At 47.9% G+C, this 18,532-nt stretch overlaps 1 protein-coding gene across 3 annotated transcripts in view; it reads left to right on the forward strand.

The window, feature by feature from the left end:
• Positions 1 to 9,039: 9,039 nt before the first annotated feature.
• Positions 9,040 to 18,532, forward strand: part of TET3 (tet methylcytosine dioxygenase 3) — a 137,338-nt gene continuing 127,845 nt past the window's right edge. Inside the window, exons 1-2 of one of the 3 annotated variants that reach the window (XM_061593463.1) lie at positions 9,151 to 10,050; positions 10,574 to 11,263. In XM_061593463.1, the coding sequence (XP_061449447.1) occupies positions 10,952 to 11,263 (312 nt within the window). In that variant the 5' untranslated portion in view covers positions 9,151 to 10,050; positions 10,574 to 10,951. Of the gene's footprint in view, positions 9,087 to 9,150; positions 10,051 to 10,455; positions 11,264 to 18,532 lie in introns of those variants that run through there. The other 2 variants (XM_061593473.1, XM_061593464.1) reach the window with 2 other exon arrangements.

The raw sequence follows: 18,532 nt of genomic DNA on the forward strand, positions 1-18,532 counted from the left end.
AACAAATCCTGTCTGGTCAACAAGGATGTATTTAAACATTATTTTGTTTAGCTTAATTGTTAGGATTGTTGTTGGTATCTTATAATCAAAATTGAGCAAAGCGATATGTCTAAAGGATCTTACATCTTCTTTACCTTTGCCCTTTTAATATATGAATATAATTTTTCCGATGACCATTCCTGTGGAAGCAAAGCTGTTATGTGAATTTATGTGAATTCATGTGAACCGCCTGCAGCATGTACGACTATCTGCCTGTTGGACAGAAGTCGTGGGTGTGCTCTCGGTGCAATGAGCTCCTGGCTCTCCGGGAATGACTTCATTTCCTTGAGGCCAAGGTAGCGGACCTGGAAAAGCGGAGAGAGGCAGAGAGGTGTGTGGAGGAGGCCTTCAGGGACGTTATAGCTGTGTCCCACTCCAACGATGATAGCTCTCCTGCTATCATGGACAACGATGGTCTCGGGGAAGGAGAGCATCCAGCTGAGGAAGAGGGAAACGATCCCTTAGAAGGGACCCATTCCTTGGGGGATGAGCAGCTATCCTCTCGTGCCGAGGATATATCTCCAGGGGGTGGAGGGATCCTTGTAGTGGGTGATTCGATCATTAGGAACATAGACAGTGGGGTGTGTGATGGGCGTGTAGACCGCAAGGTGTCTTGCCTGCCTGGTGCGAAGGTTGCGGATATCGCCCGTCGTTTAGATAGTTTGGTAGACAGTGCTGGGAAGGAGTCAGTGGTCGTGGTGCACGTTGGCACCAACGACATGGGGAAATGCAGCCGTGAGGTCCTGGAAGCAAAATTTAGGTTGCTAGGTAGGATGCTGAAAGCCAGGACCTCCAAGGTGGCTTTCTCTGAAATACTACCGGTTCCACGCGCAGGACCAGCCAGACAGGCCCAGCTTCGCAGTCTCAATGCGTGGATGAGACGATGGTGTCGGGTGGAAGGGTTCGGATTTGTTGGGCACTGGGGAACATTTTGGGACAAGCCGGGCCTGTACAAAAGGGACGGGCTCCACTTGAACCAGAATGGAACCAGACTGCTGGCACTTAAAATTAAAAAGGTGGCAGAGCAGCTTTTAAACTGACAGGGGGGAAACCCGACAGGAGCTGAGAAAGGTCCGGTTCGGAATAAACCTCCCCCCTGGGATAAAAACCAAAGAAATGATGAAATTTTAAAAGGGGTAGGCCTAGAAGTAGGCATTGTGAGAGCAGGGGCACAGGATATAAATTCAGAAGAGCAAAATTACCACAGGCCTAACCACAAGTGCCAAAGACACTTGAAGAGAGACCCTGCTTACAAGTGCCTGTACGCTAATGCTAGGAGCCTGCGAACCAAGATGGGAGAACTGGAGTGCTTGGTCTTAGAGGAGAGCATTGATATAGTGAGCATAACGGAGACCTGCTGGAATGGAGAAAACCAGTGGGATACGGTTATCCCTGGATATAAACTATATCGGAAGGACAGGGAAGGACGTATTGGTGGCGGAGTCGCTCTATACGTGAAAGAAGGCATTGAATCCAGCAAGCTCGAAACCCCCAAAGAGGCAGACTCCTCCACAGAATCATTGTGGGTGGTGATACCATGCCCCAGGAGGGACTTAATACTGGGAACGATCTATCGTCCCCCTGATCAAAATGCTCAGGGAGACCTTGAGATGAGATATGAAATTGAGGAAGCATCCAAACTAGGAAATGTGGTAGTAATGGGTGACTTCAACTACCCGGACATAGACTGGCTGCATATGTGTTCCAGTCATGACAAAAAAGCAAAGTTTCTAGATATTCTAAATGACTATTCCCTAGACCAGTTGGTCATGGAACCGACCAGAGGGACGGCAACCCTGGACTTAATCCTCAGTGGGGACCGGGACCTGGTGCAAGATGTAAGTGTTGTTGAACCGATTGGGAGCAGTGACCACAGTGCTATTAAATTAAACATACATGTAACTGGCCAATTGCCAAGAAAATCCAACACGGTCACATTTGACTTCAAAAGAGGAAACTTCACAAAAATGAGGGGATTGGTAAAAAGAAAGCTGAAAAACAAAGTCCAGAGGGTCACATCACTCGAAAATGCTTGGAAGTTGTTTAAAAACACTCTATTAGAAGCTCAACTGGAGTGCATACCGCAGATCAGAAAAGGTACCGCCAGGGCCAAGAAGATGCCAGCATGGTTAACGAGCAAAGTCAAGGAAGCTCTTAGAGGCAAAAAGTCTTCCTTCAAAAAATGGAAGTCTTTGCCACAAACTCTGGCAAAAGAAATGCAAGAAGACAATAAGGGATGCTAAAAAAGAATTTGAGGAGCACATTGCTAAGAACATAAAAACCAACAACAAAAAATTCTATAAATACATTCAAAGCAGGAGACCATCTAGGGAGACAATTGGACCCTTGGATGATAAGGGAGTCAAAGGTGTACTAAAGAACGATAAGGAGATTGCAGAGAAGCGAAATGAATTCTTTGCATCTGTCTTCACAGTGGAAGATATAGGGCAGATCCGTGAACCTGAACTAACATTTGCAGGAAGGGATTCTGAGGAACTGAGACAAATAGTGGTAACGAGAGAGGAAGTTCTAAGCTTAATGGACAATATAAAAACTGACAAATCACCGGGCCCGGATGGCATCCACCCGTGAGTTTTCAAAGAACTCAAAGGTGAAATTGCTGATCTGCTAACTAAAATATGTAACTTGTCCCTCGGGTCCTCCTCCGTGCCTGAGGACTGGAAAGTGGCAAATGTAACGCCAATCTTCAAAAAGGGATCCAGAGGGGATCCCGGAAATTACAGGCCAGTTAGCTTAACTTCTGTCCCTGGAAAACTGGTAGAAAGTATTATTAAAGCTAGATTAACTAAGCACATAGAAGAACAAGCCTTGCTGAAGCAGAGCCAGCATGGCTTCTGCAAGGGAAAGTCCTGTCTCAGTAACCTATTAGAATTCTTTGAGAGTGTCAACAAGCATATAGATAGAGGTGATCCAGTGGACATAGTGTACTTAGACTTTCAAAAAGCGTTTGACAAGGTACCTCACCAAAGGCTTCTGAGGAAGCTTAGCAGTCATGGAATAAGAGGAGAGGTCCTCTTGTGGATAAGAAATTGGTTAAGAAGCAGAAAGCAGAGAGTAGGAATAAACGGACAGTTCTCCCAATGGAGGGCTGTAGAAAGTGGAGTCCCTCAAGGATCGGTATTGGGACCTGTACTTTTCAACTTGTTCATTAATGACCTAGAATTAGGACTGAGCAGTGAAGTGGCCAAGTTTGCTGATGACACTAAATTGTTCAGGGTTGTTAAAACAAAAAGGGATTGCGAAGAGCTCCAAAAAGACCTCTCCAAACTGAGTGAATGGGCAGAAAAATGGCAAATGCAATTCAATATAAACAAGTGTAAAATTATGCATATTGGAGCAAAAAATCTGAATTTCACATATACGCTCATGGGGTCTGAACTGGCGGTGACCGACCAGGAGAGAGACCTTGGGGTTGTAGTGGACAGCACGATGAAAATGTCGACCCAGTGTGCGGCAGCTGTGAAAAAGGCAAATTCCATGCTAGCGATAATTAGGAAAGGTATTGAAAATAAAACAGCCGATATCATAATGCCATTGTATAAATCTATGGTGCGGCCGCATTTGGAATACTGTGTACAGTTCTGGTCGCCTCATCTCAAAAAGGATATTATAGAGTTGGAAAAGGTTCAGAAGAGGGCAACCAGAATGATGAAGGGGATGGAGCGACTCCCTTACGAGGAAAGGTTGCAGCATTTGGGGCTTTTTAGTTTAGAGAAAAGGCGGGTCAGAGGAGACATGATAGAAGTGTATAAAATTATGCATGGCATTGAGAAAGTGGATAGAGAAAAGTTCTTCTCCCTCTCTCATAATACTAGAACTCGTGGACATTCAAAGAAGCTGAATGTTGGAAGATTCAGGACAGACAAAAGGAAGTACTTCTTTACTCAGCGCATAGTTAAACTATGGAATTTGCTCCCACAAGATGCAGTAACGGCCACCAGCTTGGACGGCTTTAAAAGAAGATTAGACAAATTCATGGAGGACAGGGCTATCAATGGCTACTAGCCATGATGGCTGTGCTCTGCCACCCTAGTCAGAGGCAGCATGCTTCTGAAAACCAGTTGCCGGAAGCCTCAGGAGGGGAGAGTGTTCTTGCACTCGGGTCCTGCTTGCGGGCTTCCCCCAGGCACCTGGTTGGCCACTGTGAGAACAGGATGCTGGACTAGATGGGCCACTGGCCTGATCCAGCAGGCTCTTCTTATGTTCTTATGTATTGCTGCTGTCAATGGATCTAAAAGCATGCCCAAATATTGTAAAATTCAGCACATAATCCATCTGGCTCAGGAATTCCGTATTTTAAGCCGATTTACAGCCTGGCTCATTTCACTGCTAGTATCTTAATCTAAGCAGTTTTTATCTTCCTCGCTTAGTGTTGGCACGCTTGCTTGTGAAACATACTTTTTAGTATCTTCTGAATCCGGATTTTGTGTGTTATACAGTGATTGATAATACTTGTAAAGCTGTTTAGCTGTTTCCCCCTCATTGTTATTTTACCTTCCATCTTTCTAATTGAAATTACCCTCAAATAATCTCTACCTTTTAAAAAATTATCAGCCAGTAATTTTCCCATTTTCTTTCCGTGCTCATGATACCCTTATCTTGTGACCATCATGCCATTATAAACTCTGGAGGCATCTCACAACTGAGCTTTCAATTTTGGTACCTGCGTCATTTTATACTCTTTTTCTGTTTGTTCTAAATCAACCACGCACCTGTCTCTCATCTTATTTTCCTTATTCTTGTACTTTGATATACTCATAAATTGCTCCCTAATAAAATATGCATTCTATATTGTAATCTGCTTCATCGCCTGTGTATTATTTATCTGGGAGAAACTTTTGAGTAGTGTTCTGATATTAGCTATAACAGTAGGATCTTTAAGTAATATCTCATTTAGTCTCTACTGTTTATTTGGCTGTACCTTATTCCACTCTAGTAGTAACAATACTAGGTTGTGATCTGCATAAGTGTTTGCACATATCTGTGTGTCCCATACAAGCCTAACCAGGGCATCGGACACAAGAAATAAATCAATTATTGAAAAAGTATTTTTAAAGCAAAATAACGTGTATAATCCTTTTCATCTCGATGTACCAGTCACCACATCTTATTCTTATGCATAAAGTGAACATAAAAGCACCCCCCCCTAAAAACATATATAAAAACAATTTCAAATCCAATACAGATACAGACTGGCTTGCTGAATAAGGATGGTCTTCAATAGGTGCTTAAAAGGAAACAGAGAAGGCGCCTGCTTGGTAGGTAACAGGAGAGAGTTCCGAAGGGTCGGTGTCACCACATTAAAGGCCCAATTTCTACATTATACAGAACAGACCTCTTGATGGGATGGTATCTACAGGAGGAAAAGCAAATCCACGTTTGCCACTAGCATGGCCAGTTTATGGTACTGACCATTTATTTGCTTGCCACTGTCAAGAAACAGGACTTTCAGCTATTTTGTGTTGAGTTTTGGTTGCAAAACTTGGTTTGTAAAATGGTTGCTTTTTGCTTTAAAGGATCTTGTGCAAAGGATGGCAAAACATTCACAAGAAGTTACATTTACTCTTTATTATTACATTTAAATCCCATTTTTCCTCCAAGGATCTCAAGGTTGTGTACACCCCTCTCCTCCTCCCCATTTTATCTTCACAACAACCCTGTGAAGTAGGTTGAGAGGCGGTCACTGGCCCAAGTTCACTCAGTGAGCTTCCTGAACGAGTGGGGATTTGAACTCTGGTCTTCCAAATCCTAGCTAAAGCTCTAACCACTACACCACTCTGGGAAAAGCTGCACACAGTAGTTAGAGGTTCATTGTAGGAACTTGGCAATAAAAATGAAATAGAAATTTAACCAAGACTAACAAAGTGATTCAGTGTAGAGGAAGCCTGCGTAAGTGGTGCCAGTGCAAGAGAAGCGGGTATGAAGTTCTGCTGTAAGGAATAGCCATCTAGGAGCCCCTGGGATGTCAGAATACCAGCTCAGCCGGGCGCAGGGACCAGAAAGTAAAAGACTGCACTCGCAAGTACCCTACCAGGGAGCAAGCCTCGGAATAGGCAGCGCTGCTCACCATGAGAAGACAGACACAGGAGCGTGGTGGAAGATCCAGCAGGGGGACACTGACTGCCAGCAGAGCTGCCACCCATGGATGAGCGCAGGGAAGAGTTCCCAGGCTTCCTGCAGGTGCTGAGAACAAAGTGAAAATCCTCACCCAGAGCCCGTGGGAAGCGCCAGGGAGCTTCAGCACTGGAATGCAAACACCCCCCCCACGTGGAGGGGGAGTGCATGTGCAGCACCCATAGCAGCACCCACCGTGGCAGCCAATCGTGCCTGGCACACGCCCCACGCACACCCACCAGATGCTTGGAAATAAACTCGCATTAAGAATGAACACAGGAAGCTCTGTGTTCATTCTTACCACCTGTCCATCTAGCTCAGTGTTGTCTACACTGACTGGCAGAGGTTCTTCGAGATGTCAGGCAGGGGACCGTATCTGCAGATGCCTGGGACTGAAACTAGACCATCTGCCCCCCAAGCAGGCGCTCTTTCACTGAGCTATGACCCTTCCCCCTAATACAGCTAACAGTCTAATAAGGCTAGCCTGAGAACTTTGTGGCCTCAGAGTTTTGGAGAATCTAAATGCCGCTCTCTTCCCCGGTGTCAGGGTGCACAATTTTGCTCAAACCTTGACTGCAGTGAGCAGGAGTGGGGGACAAGAGTACACTGCAACCATTTCCTGACTGCCACTTTGAGCCAGGCCTTAGTTTCCAAAATAACTGATGTGGGTGTGCATCCTACCATCTGCCTGGGAAACCATTATCCCAAACTCCAGAGGCTTGGAGTGTGGCTACTGAATTTGGTGATCGAGGAAGAACTATAAATGCTCAAAACAATGCAATTCCTTAGTTTTGAAGCTTGGGACGAAAGATCCTGAGCTGGTTCTGCTGATCTCTCTCTTGAAAAAAACACCTCTGTGCACATTTGGGCAGCTCTATCCATCCCTTCCCTCCAGTCAGGCCGCTGTGGTGGTTTTAACAGTCTGCTTCTTTGAACGAGGGAGTTTGTAGTAATGGGCATAGAATCCCTGCCTAATCCCATTATCACAACAATTTTGACTTTGTTTTGCTCTGGTCTGGTAGTAGTGCTGGTTTTGGTTTAAAAAAATATAGGGTGCCAGTAGGCACTCAAGTCTTGATAAAGGTGCCACGGGTGCCAGCACAAAATGGCTGCCACAGGCAGCAAAAAAAGAGGTGGCGACGGTACTCCACACTAGTGAGTCCTGTCATACACACAAAAGCACTGATTGGTAGACACTTTACATTGTGTAGTAACAATAATAATAATAGAAAGGTGCTTCCTTTGATTCTGCTGTGTAGCCAAGGGTGCAGTTGTCCAGGGTCTCAGGGGGTCTTAGACTCCTTACATTTTTAGGAGCAGAGTCTCTATGTCTCCAGCATCCTATGAGCCAATCAGCATGAAAGGGGGGAATGTTAGCCACTGAGAAGAGTATTCTAACATGCTTCCTTGTCCTTTCCTGCTGATTGGAGCCAATCAGAGTAAAAGGAGGTGAGTCAGCCACAGAGAAGACTCTTCTCAGTAGCTAACACACTTTCATGCTTATTGCTTCCCAGGAACATCTGTTGTGGTGAGTGAAGGTATTAACAAGGAGCTAATTCTCAACCCAGCAGCAAAGTAGGAGGGGAAGGGTGAGGCACCATGGCTGTGACTATCATGAAGGGGCCCTGCACTTCTGCATTTGCCACTACACTACTGTGTTCAGCACAGCTTGAAGGATTTGGGTGCCTGTGTTGATGGCAGGCCAGCAAGCAGCCCTTGCATGAGTTGCTTGCAGAGTGATCCACTAAAATGTAATGCAAATACAGAATTTCGTATGCAGCATATAAGACAACCAAGCACCAGTCATCCCATCGGGCTACCCTGAGCTACTCCCATCCCAGCTGGGTCGTATGAAGAACCGTAATGGGAAGATGTAGTGCCTGAGCTTGCTCCCCCGTCCTGTCCCCTCTGGAAGGCAGGAAGCTGCCTCATCCAGAGTCAAACCGTCTTTCTCCATTGTTCCCCCACTGACCGGAGCGGTTCTCCTGGGTTTCCGACAGAAGTCTCTCTCCCAGCCCACCTGGAGATGCTGTGGTCTGAACCTGCCACCTTTTGCATGCAAAGCAGGTGCTCCACCACTGAGCTAAGGTGCTCAGCTGCTGCTGATCACAACAAACCTGCCAGCAGGCGACCCTCTTATGCCTCCTGCAGCCCAATCCTGCGCAGCCAGACTTGACATCGAGCAGGCCAAGATACTGCTGGGCTGCATCACTTCAGACAGCAGGTGGGGGCCAGGCTGCTCATCCACCCTCAGCTATTCCACCCATATTAAGCGAGTATGCCAGGGAGGGGGGCTACGGTCTGTTTTGGCTGACATGGTGGTACTATTCTGTTGTGCATGAGGGGACACGTGATCCCTTGCACCCCCCACTTGCAGGCTGGAGTGGCATTGCCCAGCCACACTTTGACCACTGGGTAGTGAGCACTCCTCTAAAGGCTCTTGAAAGCTGCCACCCTTTCCAGGCAGACTTTGGTCAGGTCAGGCCAGGGGTGTAGTAGTCCAGGGCCTCGTGTGTGTGTGTGTGTGTGTGTGTGTGTGTGTGTCTTAGACCCCTTACTTTTTTGAGAGCAGGGTCCCAATGTCTCCAGCATCTTATGAGCCAATACGCAGGAAAAGGGAGTGTGCTGGTCACTGAGAAGAGTCTTCTAACATGCTTCCTTGTCCTTTCCCGCTGTTTGGAGAGTGAAAGCAGGTGAATCAACCATTAAGAATACTCTTCTCAATAGCTAACACACTCCCCTTTCATGCTCAATAGAAGGCTGTTTAATCTTAAAAGGGGGTGTGGCTGTGAGGGGGGCACAGCTGTGACTATCATAAAGGAACCCGGCACTTCTGAATTTGCCCCTACATTACTGGGCCAGGCGTAAAGCGCCATTGCGCACCTTCAGTACAGGGGTCCCGGCAGCTGCAGGTGTGAATTGCTAACGTGGGAGAGAAAGCGGGGACGAGTAGTTCTTAGACAGAACGTGTTTCCCTTCCACGCGAGAGGCATTTCTAAGTCTGCCACTTTCTGGGCGCGAGAACGTGTGAAAATTCACAGTGGCTACAAAATGCCCAGCCCGACGACCTTCCGGCTTCTTTCGCGCCTCCACAACCACCCCCTGACCCCGCGAGAGGGGCTGAAAGGCGCTTCGAAGTCCCCCGAAGTCGGCAGCCTGGACTGCTCCGGGCGCGTCCCGCGCGAAGACGCCGGGGCCTTCGGGCCACAGGACGAGCCAAAAGGCCCAGGAGGGGCGAGCCCTGACGACCTCAGCGCGGCCGCGGCCACGAGGCGGAACGGCGCCCGTCGCAGTCCCGCTCTGTGCACCCAGCGGGTCTTCCGTGCTGCGGGTCCGGTCGGGTCGGGCGGAGGAAAGCACCGTCAAGCCCCGCGGGGGAGGCGAGCGGCGGAGCGCGTGCCGGCGGTGACCCCCCCCCAGCCCGCGGGCAGGACAAGGGACGGAGGGCCGCAGCACCTCGACCCCCTTTGGCGGCGGGAGCAGCGCTGGGGCTGCGTCCGCCGGCGGGAGCACCTCCGACTTGGGGAGGCCGAGCGCGCGGGTGCCCCTGGGGAGCGGCGCCGGGGGCTCGGCTGTCCCTCCCGCTGGCATCGCGGGTGCGCTGACTCAGCTCCGCGCCCCCCACCCCGCGCCTGGCCCAGCCCCGCCCCCGCCCAGCCACTGGGGGGAGGCCCCTCCAGAACAAAGAAGCAGCACCAACGCGCGCTTCCTCCTCCGCCGCCGCCCGCTTTAAACACCCCGCAGCGCCCGCCCGGTTTCCTCTAGCCGAGCAAGTTGCAGACGGGTTTTTTTCCCCTCGCTCTCGCCCAACCCCCGGCCGGATCCGAGCGGCTCGCTCTCCCCCGGAGACGACGGCGGCGGCTGCTGGGGCTGGTGGTAATACAAAGGGTTTCTTTGTGTCTTGGGCGGGGCGGCGTTTGGAAGAGCCGGGGGGGGGCTTGGCCGGCCCAGAGATTGTTATCTTGCTGCCAGGAGCGCTGCGAAATAGAATTCCCTCTTCTTCCTCCCTCCCCCCTCCCTCCCCCCCCTCCCCGCCGGCTTTTGCGGAATGAAGCAGCCTTTTGAAAAGAAAAAAGGAGGAGGCACGAAAGCTCGCTCGGAAGAACAATTCTGCTTCGATTCGAAACATCCGCCAGCGAGAGAATTTCCCCTGGGAGCTTCTTTTGGGGGGGGGCGAGTTTCCAAAGTTTTAAAAGAACGTGCCAAAGAAAGTGTTTCCTCCTGAAACAAAGCTGTTGGTGCGTGCGTGCGTTTTGCTTCTTGGAGTGCCCTGTGGGTGCCCTGTGGTTTGTGGCATGGCGTGACATGCGCTTGTTTAAGGTGTGCATCCATCCTTGAGGTGCAAATGGAAAGGGTGTATGAGTAGTGTCTCTCTCCCTCTCCCCCCCCCCCTCTTTAGGATACCTGCTGAAGAAGGGCGATTTTGGATCGCTCAGTGTGGAGCCTTGGAACGACTGTGACTTGTTATTCGTCCTGTCCCAAGTTGTGTTCTCTTCAGGATGAGCCTCTTTCAGGACACCTCTGACCTCTGTTGTCCTAAAGACCCCGCCATTTGGGTGAGCAGCACCCTGACAAGAGAGGGAATATTGGGGAAGAAATGCAGATGAAATATAGCAACGAGAATAGCGTGTGTTTTGTTTTTCTTTTGGTCTTGGAGCAACTTGGACTCATTCAGTGACCCTTCATTATTTCCCAAGGCATTTTAAAGCTCTTGGCTCTGAAGAGGTGCAAAGTCTGACAGGGCATCATTCAAAGCTGGCTCTCCTCAGGAAAAGCCATGAAAAAGATCCATTTGGCGCTGCCACTCAGTAGCGTGTTAAAGGGGACCTGCCGCTACCCTGACTATGGAGAGATGCTGAGTGAAGCCAACAGTGGCTTTCCAACAGTAGAGCAGGATGGTTGCATTGGTGTGGATGTTGCCTACCAATCCCGGAAGAAGCGTAAGCGCTGTGGGCTCTGTGCCCCTTGCCTAAGGAAGGAAAATTGTGGGACTTGCACCCATTGTGTGAACCGAAGAACCAGCCACCAGGTCTGCAAGATGAGGAAGTGTGAAGCTCTGAAGAAAAAGAAATTGGGGTGCATGAAGGTGGTGAGTGTCACTCTTCTTTGTGGAATGTTTTCTTAGATGTTTGTTTCAACCTGGTGGTGTCTGCTGAAGGGTTTCCTTCAGCTGCTTTAACTGCTGTTGCACTGCTTACTCTGAGAGGGGAGTCCCAGGATTCTTTGCAATACTTAAGAGGATGCATGGGATATTACTCCTGGGAGTTGTGGATGAGGCTCCTCTGTGACGGTGGTAGAACTGTGGTGCAGGGACTACCTGTGGTTTCTTATGCACTTTCAGATGTTCTGTGAGACTATAGTGAAGATAGCGTAGGACTGTGTTTGAAGAGCTGGAGGTTTCGTAGGAGTATCCACTCTATGGTGAAGAGGCAACCTATTTTTCAGTGTAAACTTTTAACATTTAAACTAAAAAGGCTGCTAACCTCTTCTCCAAGTAGCTGCGGTGGGAACTTCAAAGAATGGAAGGATGATGAACGGAAGTGAGGGGACCAGAATTTGATTCCTGAGTGGGATGCAGTTCAGCCAGGGACTTTCTGAGCATCCCTCCCCCCACATGGCTGCCATAAGGCGAGGGGGTGGGTTTGCAAAGGGGTGAGCAAACTGGAAGAGAGGTTGGCTGCAGAACACCTTGGCAAGCGTGTCCTCATTTCTTTTAGACAAGACACTTGAGGACTGCTGCCTGGTGATAGTTCAGTACAGTAGGGCCCCGCTTTGCAGCGCTTCACTAATACAGCGGTCTCAATTAGATGCAACTAGACTAAAGCCCCACTCATACAGCGCTTGTTCCGCTTTTATGGCGGTTTTCAGGCATCGCGCGCCATTCTATTCAATGGGTTCCGCTTTAAAGTGGTTTTCGCTTTACAGCGGGGGTCCGGAACGTAACCCGCCATATGAGTGCGGCCCTACTGTAGATGTGCTCAAGACCCTCAGGCATGGTGGAGTGAAAGTGAAGAAACCCAGCGTCTTGATCCTTTGCATGTCCTAAAGGCCAACTTTGATCTTTTGAGAGAAAGGAGGAGTCTATTGTGGTTGTCATGCACAGACAAATGATGGATGTTGAAGGATGATTGTGCCCACACAGAGAAGATTATGCCATGTGCTCTGTTTGAGGTTGCCTTTAAAGAGAGTTTGGAAACGGCTGCTGGCCAAAAGAAATACAAAGTCAGAATGTTAACGATGTCCTTGTAGTTGGACCATATAATGCCAATATTATATTTATTTACATATTTATAAACACTTTCATAAAAATATATAAAGGTGATATGCAATGTATAAAAATGAAATCAGCAAAAAGCATTCATTAAAACATCATTAAAAACATCAAAAAATGAATATTGATTGGCTAAAAAGAAAGTTCGTATTGCAAAGGTCTGTCTAAACAAAATAGTTTAGACAGGAGAGATGGTTCCTGCTGCACCTCTGCTGGCAGGGAGTTCCACAGGGCAGGGCCTGCTACACTAAAGTCTTGGTCTCTCGTGAAGGATTAACTGAACCTCAGGGGCATGAGGAACCAGAAGAAGGGTCCCATTAGAGGATCTTGATGATTGAGGTGGAGCTTAAGCAATCAGATGGTCCTTAAGGTACTTTAGGCCCAAGTTGTTTAGGGGTTTGTGAGTAGACACAAGAGTCTTGAGCATGGCCTGGCAGGTAATTGGCAACCAGTGCAGCTGTCTTAGCAGAGAGGTAACATATCACCAGTAATCTACTCCTGCGTTCTGCACTAGTTGAAGCTTTCAGACCAGATACAAGGGCTACACCACATAAAGTGTGTTGCAGTAATCTAACCTTGAGGTAACCACTGTATGGACCACTGTGGTGAGGCTGTTGTGGTCCATGAATGGTCACAGCTGATGTACCAGCCAGAGGTGATAGAAAGCACTCCTGGCAACAGAGGTCACTTGGGCCTCTAGTGACAGAGATGAATCAAGGGGTACTCCTAGACTGTGTCTGTACCCCCAAAGGGAGTGCAACCGTGTCCAGTACAGGCAGTTGACCTATCTCCTGGATGCAAAGATCATCAACTGCATTAGGGGTTCCCGAACTGTGGTCCATGGACCACCAGTGGTGCGTGAGCTTCGTTCAGGTGGTCTGCGGCATGTCTGCATTAAAAATTCATATTGATTTTAAATTGCATTTTATTGCTTCTTTTGTGATATAGTATTGTATCACAGTTTGAATTATATGGAGTGCAAATCTTACATAATAAAATATAAGAAATAAAAGAATGAATTAAAATGCCTTTTACAATCATATAGCATCTAGTACAGTGTATTACAGCTGCTATAACAGGCAGAAGAATCATTAAGTGGCTCACCAAGACCACCAGCGATTTTCAAGCGGTTGATGGGGAAAAAAGTTCAAGAACCACTGAGCTTCATTATTTCTGGGCTCAGTTTTAAAGTGCTGGTTTTAATGGCCTTGGAACCAGGTTACTTTTAAGGGCCACCTTTGCCCATGTGAACCTGCCTGAGCCCAGAGATTGGTGTCGGAGGCCCTGCACTCTGGCCAGGTTTGAGGGGCAGGGCCTTTTCTGCGGTGGTGCCAAAAGTTTGGAATGGCCTCACTGGAGAGTTCAGTTGGGCCCCCTCTCTTCCTCCTTTTAGATGGATAGGAAAGTCTGCTTGTTTTAGGCAGGCGGCTGCTTCTAGTTGTAATAGTAGAATTGTTCATTCTGTTGTTTTTAACATTGTCTTGTGGTAATTACGAGATTGCCACTGTTTACTTTGATGTACTTCACTTTGGATGCAAGTATATATGGAAAAGTGAGATAGAAATTGCTGCCCTGGGCTCCGCCCTGGGATATAAATAAAATACTAAATAAATAAGTAAATTGATGCAACCTGCAGTCGAGGCAGTCGGCAACCCCATGCTGAGAAAAGGCAAGAAAGAGGTGGGTAGAATTATGGATGGCATGGGGAAAGTGGATAGAGAAAAGTTTTCTCCCTCTCTTGTGACACTAGAACTTGCGGATGTCCAGTGAAGCTGAATGTTGGACGATTTGGAACCGACAAGGAAAGTCCTTCACACAACACAGAGTTCAGCTATGGAATTCACTCCCACAAGAGGCAGTGATGGCTTTAAAAGAGGCTGAGACAAATTCACAGAGGATAAGGCTATCACTGGGTACTAACCATGATGACTGTGTTCTGTCTCCATTGTCAGAAGCCGTTTTTCTCTGAATGCCAGTTCTGCGAAACCTCAGGAGGGGAGAGTGCAGTTGCCCTTGGGTCTTCTTTGGGCTTCCCATAGGCATATGCTTGGCCTCTGTGGGAACAGGATGCTGGACCACATGGGCCATTGGCCTGATCCAGCTTCAGGGCTCTTCCTATGTTCTTAATTTGGATCTTTCTGCAACTTTGTGGCACTTGGAAGCCTTTCTTGTTTTGGTTGTATGCCTTTGTTCTACAAAGTAGAAAGTTTAATTTTCTTCCATCAAATTGCCATTTTGATGGCAAAACCTGTGAATTGGTTGTTGGTGCTGCCATTTTGGAGAACAGAGGGTGAGGGACATGGATGAGCACGTGTGGGCTGGGCAGGAGAGATAAGAATCAGCTAGATCTCTTTGAAGTGGATCTGCAAGGATTTCTACCTCCCATTTACTTAATAATGCCAACAACAGAAGGATTCCTTTTCGCAAAATTATACTGTTGAAATGAAGGGGGGGGGGAAGAGGATTTGTGAGTGGAAGGATGGTGAGTTCCATTGAGTTCTGGCGCTTGAAGCAAATTCCTGGGCTGAGAATTCTTTTAATTCCAAGTGCATGTCTTTTGTACTTGGATCTTGGGGTTTTAGTAAAAAATGAATTACATCCCATAAATCTGAAAGTCGCTTACACTTGGGATGGCAGGGAGTTGGTGGGTGTGTCTGTAGCAAGTGTAGCAATGCCCAATATGTGGCCAGTAAAATTATGGCAGAGATCTAGGCCAAGTGGTTGTTTTGGTTTTTTTGGAAGCAGAGGGTTTTGTTTAAGAGCGTGTGCAGTTTGTGGTTAAAGGCTCCTTGTCCGCTTCATTCGTCTTGCAGCCAAGAATTGCCTCCCTTGTAGCCTTTTGGGGCTTTAAAAAGTGCAATAAATAAATAAAATAAAATAAATGCTCGCATATGTGGGGTTTTCCCTTCATCTCTGACCTATGAAAACTGAGACAGTGTTGTTGTTTTTATAATTCTGTGCTAGGATTGGGAGGTCCTGTTCCTACTTAAGCACTTGAGAAGTAAATCTCAAATTGGGTGGGAAAAAGTGAAGCATGTGACTGATTGAATGAGCCCATTGGGTTCATCTAGCATAGTCACACGTGCGTGCACATGCACACACACACAGAGCCTTGGTATATTAGGAGCAACTTCTGCCTTTATTACAGTGGTGGGGAACCTTTGGCCTTTTGGAACTTTTGTTGCTGAACTGCCGTTCCCATCAGCCCCAGCAAGCATGGCCAATGGCCAGGGCTGATGTAGTTCAGCAACATCTGAACGGCCAAAGGACCCCCCACACCTGCTTTATTAGGAGCAGCTAAAGTGTCACAAAGAGGTGAGCAAACTTTCCCCCAGGCTGGATGTTAAGAGGTGGGGTGTGTGGAAAAGCTAGGCATGATGATGATGATTATTTATTACATTTGTATACCGCCCCATAGCCGAAGTTCTCTGGGCAGTTTACAACAATTAAAAACATTAAAAACAAATATACAAATTTAAAAACACATTTTTAAAAAACAATTTAAAAACACATGCTAAAATTCCTGGGAGAAGAGGAAAGTCTTGACCTGGCGCCGAAAAGATAAGTGTTGGCGCCAGGCACACCTCGTCAGGGAGATCATTCCATAATCTGGGGGCCACCACTGAGAAGGCCCTCTCCCTTGTTGCCAGACTCCCAGCTTCCCTCGGAGTAGGCACCCGGAGGAGGGCCTTTGATCTTGAGCGTAGTGTACGGGTGGGTTCATGTCGGGAGAGGTGTTCCATCAGGTATTGTGGTCCTAAGCCGTGTAAGGCTTTATAGGTTAAAACTAGCACCTTGAATTGAGCTCGGAAACATACAATGCAAGCAGGCCAGAATCGGTTTTATATGTTCGAACCGTCTGGTCCCTGTTACCAGTCTGGCTGCTGCATTTTGCACAAGCTGCAGCTTCCGAACCGTCTTCAAAGGCAGCCCCACGTAGAGTGCATTGCAGTAATCTAACTTGGAGGTTACCAGAGCATGGACAACTGAAGCCAGGTTATACCTGTCCAGATAGGGACGTAGCTGGGCCACCAACCGAAGTTGGTAGAAGGCACTCCGTGCCACTGAGGCTACCTGAGCCTCAAGTGACAGAGATGGTTCTAGGAGAACCCCCCAAGCTATGAACCCGCTCCTTCAGGGGGAGTGCAACCCCATCCAGGACAGGTTGGACATGCACCATCCGGTCAGAAGAACCACCCACTAACAGCATCTCAGTCTTGTCTGGACTGAGCCTCAGTTTATTAGCCCTCATCCAGTCCGGTGTCGCAGCCAGGCACCGGTTCAGCACATTGACAGCCTCACCTGAAGAAGATGAAAAGGAGAAATAGAGCTGCGTGTCATCAGCATACTGATGGCAACACACTCCAAAGCTCCGGATGACCGCACCCAACGGTTTCATGTAGATGTTGAACAGCATGGGGGACAGAACTGACCCCTGCGGAACCCCATACTGGAGAATCCAGGGTGCTGAGCAAGCACCACCTTCTGGAGGCGACCTGCCAAGTAGGAGTGGAACCACCGCCATGCAGTCCCTCCCACTCCCAACTCAGCCAGTCATCCCAGAAGGATACCATGGTGTCAGGCGGACTTAAAGAGGCTGATTGAAAGGAGGCCGGGCCAGAGGAGTGAATTGCATAGACCAGGGGAAGCCAACATGGCACCCTCCAGATGTTGCTGGACTGCAGCTCCTATCATCCCTGACTGTTGGCCATGCTGCCTGGGGCTGATAGGAGTTGCAGTCCAACAGAATCTGGAGGGCGTCGCATGGGCTGCCCCTGGTGTAGGCGCAGTAGTGGGCTGCCTTTGACATAAGAACATAAGAACATAAGAAGAGCCTGCTGGATCAGGCCAGTGGCCCATCTAGTCCAGCATCCTGTTCTCACAGTGGCCAACCAGGTGCCTGGGGGAAGCCCGCAAGCAGGACCCGAGTGCAAGAACACTCTCCCCTCCTGAGGCTTCCGGCAACTGGTTTTCAGAAGCATGCTGCCTCTGACTAGGGTGGCAGAGCACAGCCATCATGGCTAGTAGCCATTGATAGCCCTGTCCTCCATGAATTTGTCTAATCTTCTTTTAAAGCCATCCAAGCTGGTGGCCATTACTGCATCTTGTGGGAGCAAATTCCATAGTTTAACTATGCGCTGAGTAAAGAAGTACTTCCTTTTGTCTGTCCTGAATCTTCCAACATTCAGCTTCTTTGAATGTCCACGAGTTCTAGTATTATGAGAGAGGGAGAAAAAGTTTTCTCTATCCACTTTCTCAATGCCATGCATAATTTTATACACTTCTATCATGTCTCCTCTGACCCGCCTTTTCTCTAAACTAAAAAGCCCCAAATGCTGCAACCTTTCCTCGTAAGGGAGTCGCTCCATCCCCTTGATCATTCTGGTTGCCCTCTTCTGAACCTTTTCCAACTCTATAATATCCTCTTTGAGATGAGGCGACCAGAACTGTACACAGTATTCCAAATGCGGCCACACCATAGATATATACAACGGCATTATGATATCGGCTGTTTTATTTTCAATACCTTTCCTAATTATCGCTAGCATGGAATTTGCCTTTTTCACAGCTGACGCACACTGGGTCAACATTTTCATCGTGCTGTCCACTACAACCCCGAGGTCTCTCTCCTGGTCGGTCACCGCCAGTTCAGACCCCATGAGCGTATATGTGAAATTCAGATTTTTTGCTCCAATATGCATAATTTTACACTTGTTTATATTGAATTGCATTTGCCATTTTTCCGCCCATTCACTCAGTTTGGAGAGGTCTTTTTGGAGCTCTTCGCAATCCCTTTTTGTTTTAACAACCCTGAACAATTTAGTGTCGTCAGCAAACTTGGCCACTTCACTGCTCAGTCCTAATTCTAGGTCATTAATGAACAAGTTGAAAAGTACAGGTCCCAATACCGATCCTTGAGGGACTCCACTTTCTACAGCCCTCCATTGGGAGAACTGTCCGTTGATTCCTACTCTCTGCTTTCTGCTTCTTAACCAATTCCTTATCCACAAGAGGACCTCTCCTCTTATTCCATGACTGCTAAGCTTCCTCAGAAGCCTTTGGTGAGGTACCTTGTCAAACGCTTTT

The sequence above is a fragment of the Rhineura floridana genome, chromosome 12 (assembly GCF_030035675.1).
Source record: "Rhineura floridana isolate rRhiFlo1 chromosome 12, rRhiFlo1.hap2, whole genome shotgun sequence".
Classification (NCBI taxonomy): domain Eukaryota; kingdom Metazoa; phylum Chordata; class Lepidosauria; order Squamata; family Rhineuridae; genus Rhineura; species Rhineura floridana.